Below are 21,185 nucleotides of genomic sequence, written 5' to 3'. Positions count from 1 at the left end.
GTTAATAAATGACGATATGTATACCTATAGATTGATGTTTTCTTCCTTCTATCTCGGACAACCTAACTATCAGTCGAGCTTGGTGGTGTAGTCAGTTAGTTATTGATGAGTTTGGTTGGAATGTCCAACTAGCTCGTGTAAGTTTGAAATAAGAACTCCGGCAGTGTGAGCGAGCTAGACTTTAAGAACTAGCTCAAATATTAAGGCTTGATAAATTCATTCTAAGAAACTCGCATGAATGATGATGTACTTCGGATTATGATTCATTGATAGTTTGTAGTTTGTCGCATCCAAAGTTGCGACTAAGAAGTATGATTGATCTGATCAGCATCGAAACACCGGTGAACTTGATTCTTTAAGCCCAATAGATTTTTTTTTTGGTTGAAGAAATTCATTTTTGGATATATAATAATAATTTCAATTTTTTTATCTGTGCATACTTACAAAAATAAATAAATATATGCATCTCATAAGTATCATAAAATGAATTTAAAATTCAAAACCAACTGAATAATGTGAATATTCCAAAAGGATTTTCAAAAGAGCTATCCGACAAAAGCAGAAGAAGCTCACAATTTGCAGAGCAGTCACAAGAAAGGCCAAAAAGATAGGGGTCGCCATGCATCGCATGAATTTGCCTACGAGAATGAAAATCAAACACTTTTGGAAATTAAACTATCTTTTTTTTAAGATAATAACCCCCCACTTACACAAAGCAAAAGATCATTATAATTGATTTTATTTTTTGCATATTTAATTATTTATTATATAAAAAAAATAAAATGTCATCTTCCTCCTTATTTTGGATATCTTCTTGAGCATTTACATACATACCACCCAATTCCTATGTATTTACATATTATACCGCACAAATCTTCCATATCACATTATAAACGTCAAAATCACATTTTCATGCATAAGTAACAGGGCATATATGTAAAAATTGAAGTTTAGGAGGTAGATAAATAAATGCTTAGGAACTAAGTGGTTTGCATGCAAATCTTCCTATATTTGTTTTACGTGAGAGTAGTTGAGAAATATATTTATTTTAAATTCGCTAATATCTACATAAATTTATTTAATAAATCCTAAGAATTAAGAAAACTCCAAAAATATTTAAGTCAACTACAATACGGGGGTGGTGCCACGTGTTTGGTTTGAGTGGATGGGGCTTGCTCAATTCAATGCATCAACATCATTAATGAATGATGATGAAATGAAATTAACATGAATTTAGTTGGATCTCAAATTATTTGGTGAACATTAGTTGAATCTTATTTGTGATGGAGAGAGCTTTAGAGAAATAAGGAAATTTAAGAAGATTCAGTGAATCTCTATTGTATGTGAAGCAATCTACCACAAAATATCTAGTCAAAACATTTGGTGAGGGAGGATGAATCTTTAATGGACTTTAATTCATAAAGCATTGTTAAGAATGTGTTGCATGTATTGAATCAATGTAAAGAGATTTTTTGTTTCTTGCTTTGAAAATTTGATTTTAGAGTAAATTTTTTTTATTTTATAGTATTCTAATACTTTCGTATTTTTCTGTTCTGCCTGTCCTCATCTTCGATAGTTTTTTCCTGCACTACATGTTCAATTGTGTATTGTTAATGAATTAAGATACGTCAATTATTTAGTATTAGATTTAAATATTTCACACTTTTAGCAATGTTGTTGATATGTTTATAAATATATATATTTTTTTTAAAGTCAGTAAAGAGTTAGTAGTCTCTTGCAACATTTATCAATAACCATTCGTAATAATATCATCAATAAAATTTTCTTTTGATGTTTTGAATGTCTGATTTACAATGTTTTTCATGAATATAGGATACAATATGAAATGGTTATCATCATTGGTAACAACAATATAGAAATGATGAATGCTAATATCGCATCGTTGTGCAATTGTACAAGTAAATCTCACAAAATAAACTTCATCATACTTGTGTGCTAGATATTCATAATAGTAGAAAGAGTTTATCATACTAGCTTTATGCAAAGGTTTTTCCTTGTAAGATACACAAGATTTTCTTATTTAGAAACCAAAAAAAAAAAAAAAATCATGGGGATTTGATCAATTAAAATGACTCCAATAGTATACAACATAGATTATAATTGATGCCCCACTTTATGATTGAGGAATGCATTGACATAATATTGTAAATATACTATAAGAAGAATAGCTTCAATAATGAAATTTAGGGGAGCTTTGAGTCTTTGGAATTGACAAGAGACCATTTATGATCTATTCAATAAGATTGATTTTCTCTCTTCACGGATTAGGATTTGAGGTTTCATAATATGTCCTGCTCTTCCCTCTTTGGTGCCTCATTAATAGGTTTTCAAGTAGAGATTGAGAAAGTTGACAATCAATGTCGATCTTATTAGCAATAATATACATTAATATTAATATTGATAGTGTGCTTGAACTTTCTTAATGATGACTTGCATCAATATTATTTGAAAGTTGTAGTGATAATGGTTACAAGAAGTTAATTGTGTGATGTTAGTTGAAGGATACTCTTTGGGTAATAATGGACAAATAAAGTTTGTTAGGACATTACAAATCATTCACAATGATCAAGCAATAATATCAAACAATGGGTTCAAGCAAGTGCACTTAGATGCATTTGGCTAAAGTGTTATTTGAATGATTATGATGGTGATATTGGTTATATGACTGTATTCTTTAAAGATGGTCATTGAAATCAATCATTGAAAAAAAATATTTAATTTTATATGTAAAGCCCTTTGTTTGAGCTCCTTGTCATAGTAAGAATGTGGCCTATTCATGTATTTTTTAAGAGGCATTTTGATCATTTTAGCAAAAAAATTTCAATCACTCCGTCAAATAACATATATTGACATGCTTGGTCATTAATTGTTGTAAGCATTGTAATACTTTAATGACATTGAAATTAAATAATTATGATTTAGTTGGATTCCTTTCATCGAGACGATTGTTTTGACTATAACCTCATGATACTTAAAAATCTTTTGGATTTAAATAGTATCATGAAGATTTCAACAAAACTTTGAGTGCTTGATTTAGAATGATCTATACTATAAATAATCAATACACTTTTGTGTGGATATGTCTTTCCTGTTGAAATGTTCATTTAAATTATAAATTATTAAAATTGAACTATAAATGGATAGTTCACATACTTATGCCAAGATTCATGTTTGATTAGGTATATATTTATTAAACTTTTAATAATTATTTTTTATTGTGGCACTTATCAATATCAGTATATATTTAAGTTTTGTGCTTAAGCATGGTGTTAAGATTAACTTCTTGTAATATTGAATAATAATGTTATGATTGAATTAAATATGTTAAAAAACATTGACAAAGTGTCTAGTAAACCCGATATTTTGTAACATTAATTTGACAAACATTTGAAGATCTCAAGTAAAGGATAAAAAAATTGTAAATTTATAAAAATATTACTTTTATGTTATAATAAAAAAAAACACAAAAGCAATATAAGAGGAACATGTTAAAAATTTTACATTATTTCATTGCATGCGATCATTGTAACATAAATAATATTTAGACATTATGTTATTATTTATGATAAATTTTATTTTATTAATAACTCATATAGTATTTATTAGTAAACAATAGCTCTTTCATTAATGGTGGGAATGAATTTATTTGTCAAAATGAGAGTTAATCAAAGGTTTATGGACCATTTGATCAAATAACGGATGAGTACCTTAATGGTTCTCCTTTTATCTGTTTAGTGTCAATTTTCTCTCCATTTGATGATCGATCATCAAGTGAAAGAATTGCCAAAGGGAGAACAACATAGTTTCCAAAGCTTAAAGAAGGATTAAATAATACATGTGGATAGGTAGGTGCAGATATGTGCGGATTTGGTGGTATTGTCATGGTACCACCACAATATCAACTTAATACCATCAACAGAGGATGAATTACCGCAACCCAATAGATGGCTCATTCTTTAAAGTGGAGGCCACTTAGGATGACCGTGAGACTCTGTTGTATTGCCAATTCTTTGTCCCTAATGAGAAACATCAGGGGCATTCATGGGATGGTTGGTGATGGTGAAGAATTGGATTCTTAATTTCCTCGGGTCGAATGTACCAAGTGGTAGGTTGATGCCTTCACTTGGTTTTCCAGTGTTGGTTAGCCTTGATGTTAATCCGTCTTCCACTAATCTGATTTGTTCGAACTCGGGGGGTCGTTCTTTTTGTCATTTTAATGTCTCAATTAGTCTTTATCTTTGGTTCAGCTAGCTACATTCAAGTGTATAAGTGAGCATCTTGGTCTTTTGTTGGTTTGCCCTTCCTTTGTTGTACTTCTTTTCTTATGGACAGTTGTATCACATCAGGATCCGAACTAACGCATTCTTGATATAAAATATTGAGACCTCACTTGTCAAACGAGTGCCTTTAATTACTATAACTTTTGAACACCATGTGATGGACTGTAATACAAAAAAATCAAACCTTAATTTCAATTGACGTTGTTTTTACTATTTGTCTAATTTAACTAAACTATGTTAATTTCTTAGTCGCTCGTGGAATTTTTTTTTCTAAACCTCAAGAAATTGGCAAAAAAAAAATAGAAAAGACGAGTTTGAGATATGAAAGAAATTATTATCGTTCGATCGATTTCATCCCCGCAAACATCATAGTTCGATCATTATTACCGAACCATCACCTAATCATTGTTGGCAGACTACAATCACGTTCGACCATAATCACTCGATAGATTAGATTCACTTGGCATAGGAATATACGAGTTTATAGATTAAAAGTGTTCTTGGTGGTTGGTTCTTGGTTGGCATGGGCAATGGGAAAGAAGGTTCATCGCATGCAATTGCTTTACGTGACCCTAGCTTGAAGTGGTCCCCACTGAATATTTATTGAACCATAAAATATTTTATTTATTTATGACATTTTATGTTCTGAAATCTGTGAGTTAACAAGTAATTGTTGTCAAAGCTGACACCAGAGTGGGGGCTCTAGGTTAGTAAACAGATTATATAAGACTAATTAATATCTTGGCATCGTTGCATACATCATACCTAGATTTAATATATTTATAACAACCAACTACATTCATTTATTAGAATATTATCCAAATATTATATTATAATAAAATTAAAATATTCAATAAATTCTCAATTTATTAGTTATTAATTTATAAAATTAAAATTGATGTTTAATCTTTATATATATATATATATATAATCCAAAAGTGTCTGTTAAACATAACCAAGATATAAAACATTATGTAGAGAGAGTTAAGAAAGAGTGAGTGTAGTTGAAAATCACAAGAATGAGTAAACCTATTCACGGTACGGGCCCCCCTATTTATAGGGATATGCCTCAGTCTTATAAAATTACAGGTCGGTCCCTCTATTATTAGCTTTTATAGGAATTTTTTTAGCAATTACAAAGATATTTGAGTATAATAAGACTGACAGATAGATGTCGATCGGCGAGAAGCTCGTCGGTCATTTGCTTGACCTTAACTCCATTGATATTTGATCTGAAACTCAAAAATCTACTGATCTGTCTAAAGCTTGATTGTCATCCAGTGGGAATTCCTCTGACACGTCCTCACGATCGATCAATTAAAACGCCTCCATTGTTAGCACTAATCTGTCGATTGCTAACATGAATGTCGATCGATCACATCGTCCTTCTGAGTCGTTCGTTCGGCCTTGAGATCCGTCTTGGCATATTTTTTATATATATTTAGTTCCCCATATTTTTGCTCGTTGGAAGCTGCAAAACACATAATGACAAAAGAATATTTTTAACGTGTAAGAAATAATTGAATGTCATCATTGCACAATAACAAACTTTTCTATATTTTCATGTCCAGGTTTCTATAAATAAACCATGTGAAATGGAAAGTATTTGCCTTTTTCCTTTCCTTCTTACTCCTTAGAATTCGCATATTTTCCTTTCGTATTGCTACTATGTCTGGCAAATGAGCATCATTTGCCAACCGAGACATGTGAACAAAGGCCATGAGTGACATGTGGGCAAAAGCCGACAAACTAGACACGAAGCGGAAGCTAACGAGCATGGGTAAATGAGTAAGAAGAGGGTTGTGCTAAAACCGAGAACTGAGGAGCGAGCCTGATCTTCAGGTTTCCTTGAGGGCTCATTGCACGAGAGAGTTGCGGAGTAGGCTGAAAAGACTTTCTGACGTTCACTTTACAAGGCACCCATTGAAAATGAGTGTTTCTACCGGGGGAGAAAGAATGTTTATTTGGGTTTTTGCAGGGGCTATGGTTCCCTAAGGAGGACTTGAGGAGGCATCAGTCGAAGCTGAGACATGGCTTTGACCGACAAAGTGTTCCTTTTCCTTTGAGGGTGGAGGGATAGGGAAAGCTAGTGAGGTTGTTTTTTCCTAGACCACATATGAATGTGGATAAATTTTGGGTATGTATCTTGAATTATTCATGGTTCAATGACATAAGTATTGAATATAGATTATGTGTCACCAATGTCGGTTATGCTGATGGTGCTGACTCAACTGAGCAAATTGTCCCAGGGGGAGTGGGTGCTGTGGAATGGGGTGTGGTGGAGTAAGGTGTTATGGAGCAAGGTGTTGAGGAGTAGGGTGCAAAGCAGAAAAGGGTGGAAGGAAACTTATCCCTTTTCTCTGATTGTTCATCGGAGAGGGAGACGAAGCCCAGAAAAGAAGGAGAAGAAAAGAAAAAGAGAGAAATTAAAAGATCACAAGCTTCTTAGCTTTCCCTCTTCTCGAGGAGTAAGAAGAAACCTTCCCCTAGATAACCTTGCTCCAAGCTTCAAGAAAAATCTAAGAAGATGAAGAGGAATCTCTCACTCTCTCCAAATTCTTTCTACAAGGACTCTCTCTCAACCCAAAATTAAAATGAAGTGGAGATGGGGAAGAAATGAGGATTTTCTAGGTTAAAACCAACTCGCCCAAGAAAATCCCCAACTTGCCTCTTATTTTATGCAAAAAATGGGCTAATGGGGGTACTTATGACCTTCCAAATGAGGCCAAACTCACAACCATTACATCCCCTCATGCATATCTCTTCAAGCCTAAGGAGATCCCTGGAATTTTGGCTCATTGGGGGTGCACTAGAGTCAAATCTGCGTCAAAAATGAGATTTTTTTTTTTTGCCATCTGGAAATGAACCTGTGACTAAGCGCCGCTGCCCTAGCTCCTAGGCGCCCAGTCTAGTGCTCTGATGCTGAGACACTGGCACCTAGGACCCACAAGGGTGGCGCCTACTTTCACGCCTTTTGAAAAAACATGTTGTTTTAAGCATTTTTGGGCGCCTAGTGTGGCGCCTAGGTGCCTAGTCTGACACCTAGGCTCCAGAAACTGGTGCCAAACTTCCATGGCCCCAACTTTAAATGTTCGAGAAGGCATTTTTGGTGCTAGGCGCCAGTCTAGCCTCAAAAACACTAATTTATTTCGGGAGCGTCCGATAGAGAACTTTCTCGATTCGAAAGCTACGAGGACTACATGTGACTGAAATATAACCTCATAACTTCAAGAACAAATATTTTTAATGGTCATTCAATGGGGAATTTGTCGACAATGAGCATTCCAAACCATGACGCAAGCAGGGAGTCCCAAACCCTAAGTTTTGCTGGATGACCGTAGGAAGGTTCTCGCCGATTTGAAACCACGAAAAGTCACACATTGCTGGAATACGGCTTCATAACTCAAAAGTAAGAGTTTGAGTTTCGAATGGAGTGGGGTGTTGGATGCCGACAGGCGTCCCGGACCCCCACGGGAGTAAAAATTAATCCAAGCCCAAAATTTCCCTAAATATGCGTGGGAGATCTTGACGTCCACCCTTGGCCTTAGAAGACTTATTCTCGATGCATCATTGCGTCTCTCAACATCAAAATGGACGTAAAACACACTCAAAGTTAGGGCCAGCGCTATCTCACGATGAATTTTCCCATGCGGGGCCAAATCGGTACCCGGTCCTGGTTTTGTGCTCGTGACACGTACAAGGAGGTCCGATATGATGCCTTGGATGAGTAGAAACCAAGCATAGCTTTTTATCCTTAAACGGACATCCCACTTATGTGACATCAAGAACTAATGCCAACAAAGAGTTAAAAAGTAAAACAATCTTGGTAGTTTATTATATTTTCAAAAAGTACAAGATTGATTGATTGAAGATCCCCACTATTTTTTTGATCACATATTAATATTAATAGATTCGAATTTAGGCAAAATGATATGGAAAATGTAGAATGGAAATAAAATTACATAACTAGGCTAAATAAGTTATTGCTATAAAGTGAGTAAAGTTAACTAGTTGTAGCTTATGAAAGAACATGAAAATCTAATGGCAAGTTCGCTGGGGTTTATGCTCTCTGAAGATTTTAAGATCAAAACATGTTCAAACAAAATTTTCATATAAATTTTAAAATATTATTATTTTAACTTTAAAAATTGAAATACATCCTTTTATACAAGGGTAAGTGGTAAATGTATAAACAATTAAAATTTAGATGTTACTTATGTAATACATAGAAAATAAGTGGTACTTATGTAAATGTTTCTAAAATATAATAGCACATAAATTCTGTGAGCTGAAGCATAGGAAAAAAAAAATCGCACCGCGACGTCGCAGAGTGAAGGTATTCGCCATTCGTCTCTGCGCTCTCTCATAGTACCAAGGGTTAGGGTTTCGCTGTCCGGAAGGGTGATTGCTCAGCATTTTCTGTTCCCTTTAGAGGCTTTGCCGTAGAGATGGACACCACCGCCGATATCCAAGCAGCAATCAATTCCATCCCTGCAAAGAAGGAGGATCTGCGTAAGGCCTTTGAGGAGCTACAATCATGTTCTTCGTTCCTCCCCTCGTTCACTCTGCAGTGGAAGAATATCGATGACCATTTCTCCTCCATTGAGAAGTCCATCGACAAGAGATTCCAGGAAATCAAGTCAAGGGGGCCGACAGAGAAGCCCACTGCCACTGTTTCATCAGCGAATGTCCAGGTAGAACACGATAAGCCGGTGATTGAACCTTGTCCGGAGCTGAAGTCTTTCTGTGTCAAGATGGAGGCAAAGGGTCTGCAAGCGTACATTATTGGGCATTGGACAGGCATTGAGGCGATACGTAGAGAACTCGGTCCCGCCCTTCTGTACTCGCCGGATCCCGTTACGCTGGTACTAGATGCATACGAGGACTTAGATGGATCTAGCGAAATGATGGAAAATGGTGTTCAGGCGATCTGGAGGGCTTATTTGACTATCCTGGAGTGCTTTCATGGATTGAAGTTGGAAGTTAAGCCTTCCGACAAGGAGAGGGCGAGGCAGGTGGCCAAAAAGTGCGACGATTTGATTAAGAATGGGAAAAAGGATAATGCTGTTGTGGTGATGGTTTTTCTGCATGTGCTTGCTGCGTTTGGATTGTTCGAATATTTTGTGATGGATGATGTTTTGAATCTTCTAGTCACGGTGGCAGATAAGCAGAACATTGTTGATCTATGCAGGAATTCTGCTCTTGAAGTAAAGATTCCTGGTAAGAATTGGAGGGACTTGCTCTATTTATTTGGCAGCGCAGCTTTAAAGTTTTGTTAACATACTCATTTGTTAGTGCTTTGCAACTTTCAATTTTTCTGCTCACACTCATAAGTGTACAAGGGACGAGTACACAATCATTTGGCAACTGTGCATTCCAACCAAACTGATTACTACATAGTTAGCATTCAATTGTGCCCTCTCTTCTCTGCCATGCTGAACTATGCACATAATCCATATCCAATAATTTTTTAAATTATTATATGCGGCCTACATACATAGCTATATTTGAGGAATGCTTGACTGTAGCACTATGCACCCTTTCCGATTGGAGTACACAAAAAAAAAAAAAAATAGTAAACCCCTAAAACCAGATTTTGTTTTTTTACCAAAAAGGTTCTAGATAAAGAAAATGGTATGTAATTTGTTCAAGAAAGACTCAAGTTTTAGGTAAAATTTTTCTTATTAGCACTGAACCAAAAATACATATAGTTAAAAAGATGACCAAATAAAATTTAGCAATAAACAGAGAATCTAAAAAAACATTAAATATGTAATGGGGAATCTTGCAAGTCCGCAGAAGTGTCAAAGCCCTCATCAACAAAATAGACTTCAAATAAGGACAATGAAATCATCATCTCATAATTTGTTTTTGAAAGATATGTCATGTAAATGAACTAATATTCATTAGTGCAAAAAAATTACTATTGTATGTCCTACTAATGAGTTCATTGATATAAATCTCAAAATCAATCAACAATATTGTGACAGATTTGAAGACCTACAAAATTCAATCTGAAAGTCTCTATTTGTCTCTATTTGTCTCATCATTTAATGGGCATTCATTAGAATCATTAATATAACCCTTGCCTCATCCTCAATTGTATACATATTCTCTTATTCATTCTCATCCGCAATCTCAGTATTTTTCTTTCTTAATTATTATTTATCAAAAAATATTAATTATGTGTTTTTTACATTGATGGTTAGAACTTCAACTTCATAAAGTTTTGTGAAAAATATTTATGTTTATTTCTTTCTGTCTAGTTATTGAGGCGTGAGCATTATTTGGTGGGGAATATTGAAATTATTTTTTAATTATATTCAAAAACCAAGACGAAGCATGTCTCAATTTGGGATACTAAGGGATGAGTCTCATTGCGATTTTTTGTGAAAAGGCTCTAGGTGCACATCATATTATTGCAACTTTAAACAAAAGAGCTACAGGAGTTGCCAGCACTCAATTATTCTTTCTTTTAGCAAATTTTTACTACGAAACATCCACTAGTTTTATGCTAATACTATAACCCTGTTTCTATGTCAAAATTTTTCTCTTTTTCTGACATATGTGGTGACCTGAAAGTTAAGATCATATGATCTTTTACATCATGCACCAAGAGGCATTATGTTTGGAGATTTTCCCTCAACCTATTGAAATTCATACATAGAACTTTGCATATTTTTTATATGCTCTGTTACTTGTTGTAATTTTTTGTATCCTTTTAGTAGTTTTAGGTATCGGAATAAGAGGTAGCATGCATGTTAGCCAACCAGTGCCATTGATGGATAGTGAATTGGCATTGAATGGCCTTTTGTCCGATCGATTTGCTTCCAAGTTCTTGAAAATATTGTTTTGTATTCCTTTACTGTGGATTCAACCCAAGTAGGCGAAATCTTTTTGATCCTACATCCCATATCAACATATATGCAAACTCATACTGAAACATATGTGCAGACATGCATTTATATATTTTCCTTATCCATGTCTTTTTTTTGTATTCATAAATTTATGATTGACTTATTGGGTTTTTATTAGTTCTGTTTTTATGAATATATCCATTTGAGAAGATGATAGTAGAAAATGCTCTTCCTGCTCTCTTTTAGTATTTATTTCTCTTCCAAAGCTTTGGTATCTTGCATCTTTTACACCCTGAATTTATGCATATTCTTTTGCTCCATAAGCACCCTTTATTTGTGTCTAATTCTTATAATTCTTCTTTTTTCACTATTGTTATTTAACATTTTGAGATTGTTTCCACTGCGTATTATTGTTTCTTGTTTTATTTGTCTATGATGACAGAGAAAAATGTGTTCTTTTCTTCTACGAAGGACCTATAACGATTAATTATACAGTTTTTGAGTTTCTGTTGCAGTCTCTGCATTACTTTTGCTTTTGCTGATCATTAATTTATTTCTCTTCTTTGCATTTTGCAATATTTGATTCATTTTTGCTGATTTTGCATTCCTTCGAGCTGTCATGCTTATGTAAATTTAATAAATTCCATCTTTTTTAACTTCTGTTTTTTTCTCTTTGCTTGTCATCTTTTGTCTGTATTTGATGAATAGATGAGAGTAATCTGTAGTAGCATTTGTTTTGATCATCTTATTTAGTTTGTATTATCTTTACTTACTATGTTAGCTTGTGAGTACTTTGGTGATACTTCTTATTTGAAATTTTGTTGTCTAAAATTATCTTGCGTGCATTTTCATAAGCTTAAGTATAAATATATTTTGAATTTTTACGTATTTCCCAATCTCATGCCTTTTTATTTTGCTTATAGTCTTCAATTAAATTGTATCTTGAAGCTACCGTCATCATTATCATTATCATTATCATTAGCATTATGAAATTATTTTGGAGCAAACTTTTTGAGTCTTTGTCCTTTATTTATTCTTATTGATTGTTTGCATGAGATTTTATGACTATTTTGTATCCTTTTGCACAACTTCTGAGCACTTAACATGTGGTCTACACCGTTCAGATTAATACTTCTCCAAGATTAAAACTTGCACTAAGGATAATTTAAAAGTAAAAAATGGTGAATAAACTTTTTTTTAAACAATTAACATTATATGCAAATTCAATATATACGAACAAACCTTTTCCAATTATAGTAAACATTTAGAATTAACAATAGTTTGAAAAATTTGAACCAATTCCTTCAAACTAAATAATTCGTGCATTTGACAAATGGATTGAATGCATTTGCAAGAAATCTTAATAATTATTTGTGTTGAATCCTTTTAGAACGTCTTCCGTGTTGTTTATCAGTTCACACAACCCGGGAGAGACTGTTGACCTCATTTTTGGTGAGGTCTCTTCCTCTTCTTAGACCCTAGGATCTAGCCTTAATGTTTCATACCGGCTCTCTTAGAAAACTAGCCTGGGGCCCACACTGATTAGAATTTCAAGTCACTTCTAGACTCCTCGCAGTTTCATGTGGTTGGTTCTAAAATCCTCAACACTTAGTTGAGTCGATTAGAACCAACACGATGAAACTCGAGTCGAGTGCCCTTATGATCTGAAACCATAGGAAAACCCATTGCGATCTCCACACACTTGCACATTGCACGAATACCATAGTGCACACAGCATGCACACAATTATCGAGATTCACGACACCTGCACCCGTAGGAGGATTTACGATCAATCACGGGAGACATTTTAAAGGAATTTGATTTTTGATGCATTTTCGACCCGACTGTCGACGAAGTCATCCGGGCGACCCTGGATGACGAAATGGGCCTCGCCAGCGCGTCCGGAACATTGACTTTTAGTTAGGAAAGATTCCCACTTCGATATGGTTTGGTGCACGAGCGAGAAGTGCGCAAATCGAGGAAATTTAAGTATTATTTATATTTTGTGGGTATGTTTCGTATTATATGACCGATGGGGGGGTCTTTTATTACGGCCTAAATTTTTATTTGGCGTGGTCGCCCTTCATTTCATTCCTAGTTGGAGCCCAGGCTCCTCTCCTGAAGCTCGCGGCCCCTCTTGGTTCCGTCTCCGGACTTAGCCCTAGCCGCGCCTTTCCTCTTGCTGGTCCCATCTCTTTGTGAAACGAGGAGTTGACCTCGTCTCTCTCGACATCCTCTGCTCGAGCTGCGGCTTCACGAAGTTTCTTTTGTTTCGTCTCGCTGAGCGGGAATCCATTCACTGTAGGTTGACTATGGTGCTCTTGTTCCTGAGGCACGAATGTGGCAATCCTCCTTCCCGATAGTTCATTCCTATGTGGCCTTGGCTGCAATGATTTTCTTTCTGCTGGGACAAGCACTGGCTTGGTCTCTGGCTGAGGGTAGTTTTCTTTTCTTTTTTTTTCCCTCTCTTCTGCGTGTATAAGAAGCTGTTGAGGGGTTTTTCTGTGAGGTTACTAATTTTGGGAGCGTGGGAGAGACTCTGCGGGAATCGTTTCTTGGCTAGGTGCTTGTGAGCTTGGAGTCTGAGCTTGAAGTTTGGGAGTGCTGTGGCTTTCCTTTGTTGTTTACAAAGGCCCAAGCAAGGTATGTTTCCTCTCTTCTGCTCTTCTTCTCTGCTCGACACATGCTAGAGATGTTAAAATTGGGGAATGCATGTATAAGGCTTTGTTTTGTCTTAACTGATATTTCATAGCGACGTTGCCATCAATTACTAGGCCTTTAATGTTTATGTTGGGTCGGCTTTAAATGCTCCAGGCTGTTAGTTGAGATTGTGTTTATGGAAAGCATGTTTTGATCCTGTATACATGCAAGCCTTATTTTTTATGCTTTTATTAGCTCTGTACCTGTATGTTGAAGGTTGCGGTCCTCTCTCTTTTCGCCTTGCTGAGCTGATTTAGTATTGAAGGGAAGGTTGGCTATGGGGGAGGCTTACTTGCGTTTCCCTGTTTCCTGTGACTTCCCCCTATTCGAAATGCATGCCGAGGGAAAATTTTACTGTTGGGGGGCTTATTTCCGTTTCTCTGCTTCCTATTACTCTCCTATTTAAACTACATGTTGGACGACATTGGCATGCTTAATTTTCTCTTATTAGAAGCTTTCAAAAAAAAGTGAGAAAGAAAAGGAGATATCTTTGAAAGGAGGGGCTCGACTGTAGTTGTCTTTCTTGTTCGAAATACTTGTTGAAATTGTGTCTTGCTTTGAGCAGCTGTTTTTGTGGCTCGGTATTGCTCCTTACGCTGTTGCTCCTGTTCGAATACATATTAGAATTATTATTTTTTTTTGCTTTGAGCAACTATTTTGGTGGCTCGGTTTTGCTCCCTTTGCTGCTCCTGTTCGAATATATGCTGGAATCTATTTGGTGTTTTGAGCAGATAGTTTTGGGGCTTGGTTTTATTTCTTGTCATTCCCCCTATTTGAATATATGTTGGAGTTCGTTTTAATGCTTTAAGAAGTTGTTTTTGTGATTCGGTTTTGCTCCTCACGCCTGCTGCCCCTGTTCAAATATATGCTGGACTCTATTTGGTGTTTTGAGCAGTTAATTTTGGTGTTGGGTTTTATTTCTTGTTGGTGCCTCCCTATTCGAAATATATTTTAAATGAAATTTTGATTTTTCAAAACTTTTGGAGCATGTTTTGGGGTCCCTGTGTTGCTTCCCTTAGCTGTGAGCCCTCCTATTGGTTCCGGGTGTGGGTTGGTGTTTTCTTCTGGCGGCTCCCGGCCGTGAGCCTCCCTGTTGTGTTCTCTTGTTTGGTTTGGGTGTTAGCTGGTGTCTTCCCCCTTTGGCTGCTCCTACCCGTGAGTTTGTGGCTGTTGGCTTAGGTCTGGTGGCTCCTCTTGTTGCTCCTACCCGAGAGCCCTTTGTTTTTCTCTGTTGGTTCCTTTGTGCACCTGTTTGGGGGTCTCCTTTGCTGTTCCTGGCCGTGAGCCGTCGCCTGTAGTTTACTTGTGTTGGGAGTTGGTGGCTTCCCTCTGCTGCTCCTACCCGTGAGCTTGTGGTTGTGATTTCCCTTATGTTGGGCTCGGTTCGCCATCTTGACTGCCCCTGATCGTGGGCACTTGCTGGGTTCCCGGTGTAGTGTTGGGTTTGTATGGCATCAAAAGCTTTTAGCTCGAGGTGGAATTGAATGCTTTAATGTTGGTAAAATGGAATACTTCAACTCTTGTTATTTAGAAGAATTCAAATGTCCCTCTTCGAGGAATGGTTTGTTAAATGTTTGGAGATGTTTCAGGACCCAATTTTGCGGGTTGAATTGATTGCAATAAAAAAAAGAGGAGAAATAAAAGAAGAAAAAAAAAGAAAGAAAAAAAAATCTTGATATATTTGAGAATGGCTTGGGAATAGCTGGGAGATCTCTAAATTCTGTATTTCGGGGTTGCTCTTGGCTAGCATCGGGAAGTGGGCCCATCTCATTGCTCATTCGAGAAGTCCCATCGGGTGGATGTTTTAGGCTAACCCTCCTACTGCTTTGGTTTTTCTTTTATAAATTGATTTTTGAGGTGGGGTTTCTTTTTCATTTCTTGCTTTTCGGTTTACTTTCCTTGCTTCTTGGTTTGGGTTTTAAATGCTTATGTCCGATACATAAGTGCGTGTATATAGCCCTGACTATCTATGAAACCATCAAGCGATGTCGTAAGTTAGATGATCATTTTGGGATAATAGACCTTGATGATAAAGACATTCGGTGGTAAAGCGAAATAATATTCCATCCTACGACATTGGGACCCAATCCAAGGACCCGCTGAAATGTAGGATGACAATATTATTCACCGACACCAGGCTAGCAGGGCACCCTTGCCGTCTGAGGTTGCTGGTGGTTCCGGCCCGACAGTTCGATTGACTTGTGGACAACCATATTTTTATAAAAATGATAAGAACGGATACGATAAAAATAGATACATTATTTTCTAAAGTATTTTGATTACCAAAATTGGCACTACTTTTCTTGTATGCATGAAGCCTATATGCATGCTAAAATATAAATTTTAAATAATATAATTCGATTGTCCACTTGTCAATCGCCGGTATTGGGCTAAGGAGTACCCTCTTAAGTTGGTGTAGTAGGATACTTTTCTAGTTGAATGTCGGGCTCTATACATACGGGTGATCTATAGTTGCCTTCGGAGTCCCTCGAGAATACCTAATTCTGAGCCTAGTCTGACCCGAATGCTTACAGTTTTCTTTCTTTTTTCGAATTTTTTGGGGTGTTTTCTCACGGTTTTATTGAAATTAGATTTTTATGTATTTTCCTACGGTTTTATCGAAATATTTGTAAAGCACATGTGATTTTTTTTCTTTTTCTCTGGGTTTTCCTCAAGTTTTCGACTATTTTCTTCGAGTTACTGTGGGTCTTCTGCCGCTTTTTCCCGAATCTTTTCAAGAGCCGACGGTTTGTCAGGTATACAAGTTTGTTTTACATTTACAGCGTTTATTCTTGTTGCTGCACACTTTACTGCATATACACATTATTCATGCCTGTAATACCATTGTTTACTATTTATTGCATTTCGTATCATGTTCTCTTTTATAATTCATGTTGTTTCTACAGACTTGCAGGAGACTTTAGGTTAGAGGCTAGTATGACACCTGGTTTAGGAGGTACCCCGTAGCGAGCCACTAACCCAACAACTGTATATTTATACACACCACAACCCTGAGTCTATAATCGTTCTGTTAGGAGCTTAGAGTAGTCTTCTCAAGAAGCGGAGCATGGAAGCAAGTGGACGGAAGGCGACGATCGCGACCACGTCGACGAGGCGTAGGATGTCTCCTTAGAGTTAAGGTTCAATCTTAGGATAGTTGGGAAGTCGCCGAGGTTCTCCGTGGATCTGTGACATCCACTACTTTTCACTCCATTGACTCTTGAAAATAACCATTCATATTTTGAGCTTTTCTCCCTTGATTTCCTCATATTTATCATTGGAAACCTAAACTTTGCAATGTTGAAGACAGAACCATTGATCTTAATCGAGAGTTTTTAAGTGATTTCAGTCATTTAAGATGTAATTAACTATATTGGTTTGTCTCTATAGGGAACTTAAAAACTCATCTTAAAATAAACCTTATTTAACTTTTCATGTTAAATAGGACAACTTGTCGGCTTATGGAAATGTTTCGCAGACCGAAAGAACATCACAAATCTTTTAGTTTAGGTGATTAAGCCTGCCAACAAGTTGTATGCATATCCTTCGGGATAGTGTACTACTTGTGGTATTGCGCTCAACCTCCTAAACTATCAAATACGTGAGACCCTTCAGTCTCACTTTTCAAAATTAAAAATATTATTTCCTCAAAAATTATAATCATAATCATATATACCAAGTAAATTAAATCCAAATGACCCACCTTTTCGAGATAAAGCGGCCGTATGAGGAGGTTAGAGGAAGAGGATGGATATGTTCTCCAGGCCTAAATTATGTGTTTTGCTTTCTAATTCTCCTCCGATGGAGCGGAGAAGATGATCTAATGAGAAGAGGAGAGGGGCAAGAAAGGTTTCGTGAGAGTCGCAATACAACATCTCTCGAAAAAGGCCCTGAGAGTTGATTCTCTTTCCAATCTCTTTTCCACCCTTTTATACTTTTTTTAAGAAAATATTAAAATACAAGTGTAATACAAAATTTGTCGACGGTGTTTTGATGAAATGATCACGATATGTATGTTAGGCGGCTTATAAATGATGAGGTGACATATGTCCATCATTGACATCGGTCTTTATTTTTATGTTCTGATAGTTCCGACTATTGTCAAGTAGGTGAGCTAGGTTAGAGTGTCTTATTTTTCAGTTTATTAGTTCGTCAAAAGGAACATGTAAACCAGAGCGACAAGTCAGTTCAACAAGTCAGTTTGACAAGTCAGCTCAGCAACTAGTGTAAGATACTGACACATCGGTGAGTAAAGTTCGCATGGCACCTTAGCGGGCCACTCTGATGACAATCTTGTATTCTGAATAATTTGGCTAATCAGTCCCACACGGCTTGTTAGACGTGAGCTTTGGCCCATAAAGGCTGATTTTTGGTGCACACTTAGTTATTTGATTTTCTTATTCCTTCAATAAGTTGTTGCAAGAAGAATAAGGTAACGAAAGAAATCTATTTTTTGTATCACCACTTATTAATGCAAGTGGCAATATGCTTTGATAGTGTTTAGTAACTTGCCGACGTTTTTTCTTAGTTACTTCGCAGGATAGTATAGTCATATCCGCGACGATCACAAAATGTGTTTCAAACTGATTTATGCTTATATCCCGACTCCTAATTGGACGAAGCTAGATGTTACTCATATCGACTATTTTTTTCTCTCTTAGGGTCCTTAGCTCTCCCGCAGGGAGTACTCTTTTTCATCTACTTCTGAGCTTGGATTGTCATTCTCCCGGGGGCCTTAGCTTTCCTAGAGGGAGCAATCTTTTATGTCTTTGAGTAGGGATAAAACTGTTCTTCACTCCTGAACTTTGGCCTCTTTGCCGAGAGTAGTCATGAACTGATTGGTCTTACAATTTTCTACTTTCTCGCCTAATGTGGATATTATGGAATATGTGCAATTATAAATAATGATGATGATAAGTGGAGTTTGATGACTATCCTTTGCCTATAAGGTTATTAACATTATGTTTTGTTACTATCTTTATTTCGTAAAGGAATATATGTCGTATGATTTGAAATCAAATCATGGTATGATCGTTGGAGCTCTGTTGCCAAGGTCTTTATCTCGTAAAAAAAAAGCTCTTAACTACTTCCGGTAGTATGTAATCTTATTGAATGTTAACTACTTGGTTGGTGTATTAGACATTATGTAGTGGTTGCAGACTTCTTGTGTTAGACAAGATCTCTTACTCTCGTTCAATTTGGATTGTTGTCCCTTAATCTCCCAGGATGAGATATTTTTCTAAGATGAATGTGAAGGCTAAGGGAGAGGCATTCCCTCTGCAAGAGGAAGAAGGACGTCTCTGGAGAGGAGGAGCAAAGAAAGAAGAGTAGATGCAAGGACAATACCTACATCAAGGATATCTTTATAGAGGGAGAAATAGTGGAGGAAATGGCGCCTCTAGGTTATGTTGCCAAAGATGTTGACATCTTGGGCCTTTCTGGGCTAGGTGAGGGAAGGTTGTTTTGGGTAACTCAAGGGCATTACCTCTGCTAGGCGCCAGTTCACTTGGAGGCATTCTCGTTGATTTGAATGATTTTGTTGAAGAGCATACCTTTGTTATACGACGGGCTAAAAGAAACCAATACCATGGTGAAAATAGATTAGATTTGAGGAATTAGTTGATCTTACTGCAATTTTCTGTCATGTTTAAGTGCATATGTATCAATTGACCAACGGGCAAATCAAGTGGTCTCCTCTGACAATTCTACCCAATTCGATGATGGTTGTCCCAGAAAATGCATGCAGAAGCGGAAGTCTCAACAAAATTTCCGTGTTGACTCAGACTTCGAGAGGTAACATAACCTTCACTGATAAGGTTGAATTATTTTTTTATGACGAAGTATGATCTATTTCTACGTGCAGAGGTACATAGAAAGAAGTAGAGATCTCTGATAGGGGATATTGATGTGGAATCGCTCTACGTTGGCTGCAACTTATAGTTATTAGGCTTTTGGAGAAGCATCATTGCCCGTTGAAAAAAGGTGGGTGCCTGCTGATTCGGCTGTGAGTTGCTCATGTGTGCAAGGAACAGACTACCAAGAGTCTTTGGCGACCTGAATGAGCGGTTGGCCATTGTGTAGGAAGACCTCCAAGATGCTGGAGAATGCTTTGCCAAACTCAAAATCGAGAAATAGTTACTAATTTAATATGCAGAGAATGGATTGTCGAGCTGAAGGTAATGTTGGAAGTGACTGTCGGTGCGATATGCAAAGAGCAGATGGCTGAGCTGGAAGCATTGTTAGAGGAAAATTTGAAGATTTTTGAGGAGGCCCGATGGCGATTGGAATAGTTAGATGCCAAGCATGCTCTCCTTCTGTCACGACTTGAGTTGAACCAGCAGATCAACTTGTGTTTGGTGAGGTTTGTTTTGCATTCTCTCTTTTAGTCTGACAAGTTCTTCCTAGATGATGTGAGGGATGAAAGCCTCCATTTTTTCTATTTCTGACGTCTTTTGTTGTTTATTTTTTTGTACTTGTAATGTGATGATTATGTGGAAGAACTAATTATTAATTCATTACTGCCTCATCGACTAGTTCTATTTTCACTGTCTATTGCTAGTTATCTGATTGCATGTTAGAATTTTTGTCGAATTGTCTGTACATTTTTTTCTTTTTGTCATTACTGTTTCTCACGCTTGAATGAAAATATATAAATGATTGAAGTATACATGTTTCATCTCTCTGGGAGCACATATTGAAAAGAATTTAGTGTCTGAGTGCCCTGTTAGAAGAGATATAAAGTCATTTTGTTTGTCCTTTATACATACGCTAAGAGAGTAATTCCATGCCTTTCACCATTGCATGTTGTAGTATTTTTGCTCCTTTACTGATGATGGTTATGGGTATGGAGAAGAGTAGTACTGACGATGGTTATGGGTATGGAGAAGAGTAGTATATCGTTCCTATCTGCTACGTTTTTTAAGGGGTCGCTGATGATCAATGAGGTCTTGATTGAAGCACAATCGACCTACGCTTTTGACAACGTCGTGATTCTACGACCCGCTAGGAAGGACGAAGCCCTCAATAGTGTTTATGATTGAGATATGTTATTATAAAGACTTATTTTGTCTCGACCTTAAGTTTCCCTTGTGCAGTGTGATGGTGGACATCCTGAATTTCTATGGGATGATGTTTGGGCCGATAAGCCCTAACTCAATATCGAGCATAATGACAGTCATTTTGTATGCCCGCTCACAACAATTATATTGGTCTGTGAATTTATTTCGAAAAACACTTCACTTCTAAAGGATGCCTAGCGGGATGGTGATATTTTTTTCGAATATAGACTATTGTTCATGAGGACAAGATTCCTGGTTGGAGAAAGAAG

General features: G+C 36.6%; 1 protein-coding gene across 1 annotated transcript; it reads left to right on the top strand.

Moving 5' to 3' along the window:
- The first annotated feature begins 8,749 nt into the window (after positions 1–8,749).
- LOC110034117 (truncated FRIGIDA-like protein 1) lies at positions 8,750–20,148 on the top strand. Its single transcript, XM_020738390.1, has 2 exons — positions 8,750–9,521; positions 19,940–20,148. Exons 1-2 carry the CDS (start codon positions 8,750–8,752, stop codon positions 20,146–20,148), a joined length of 981 nt encoding a protein of 326 aa, XP_020594049.1.
- The last annotated feature ends 1,037 nt before the right edge of the window (positions 20,149–21,185 follow it).

Source organism: Phalaenopsis equestris, unplaced genomic scaffold, assembly GCF_001263595.1.
Source record: "Phalaenopsis equestris unplaced genomic scaffold, ASM126359v1 Scaffold001347, whole genome shotgun sequence".
NCBI classification, from domain to species: Eukaryota; Viridiplantae; Streptophyta; class Magnoliopsida; order Asparagales; family Orchidaceae; genus Phalaenopsis; species Phalaenopsis equestris.
Note: the sequence above shows the minus strand (reverse complement) of the source record. Positions and strands in the feature narration are given on the sequence as shown.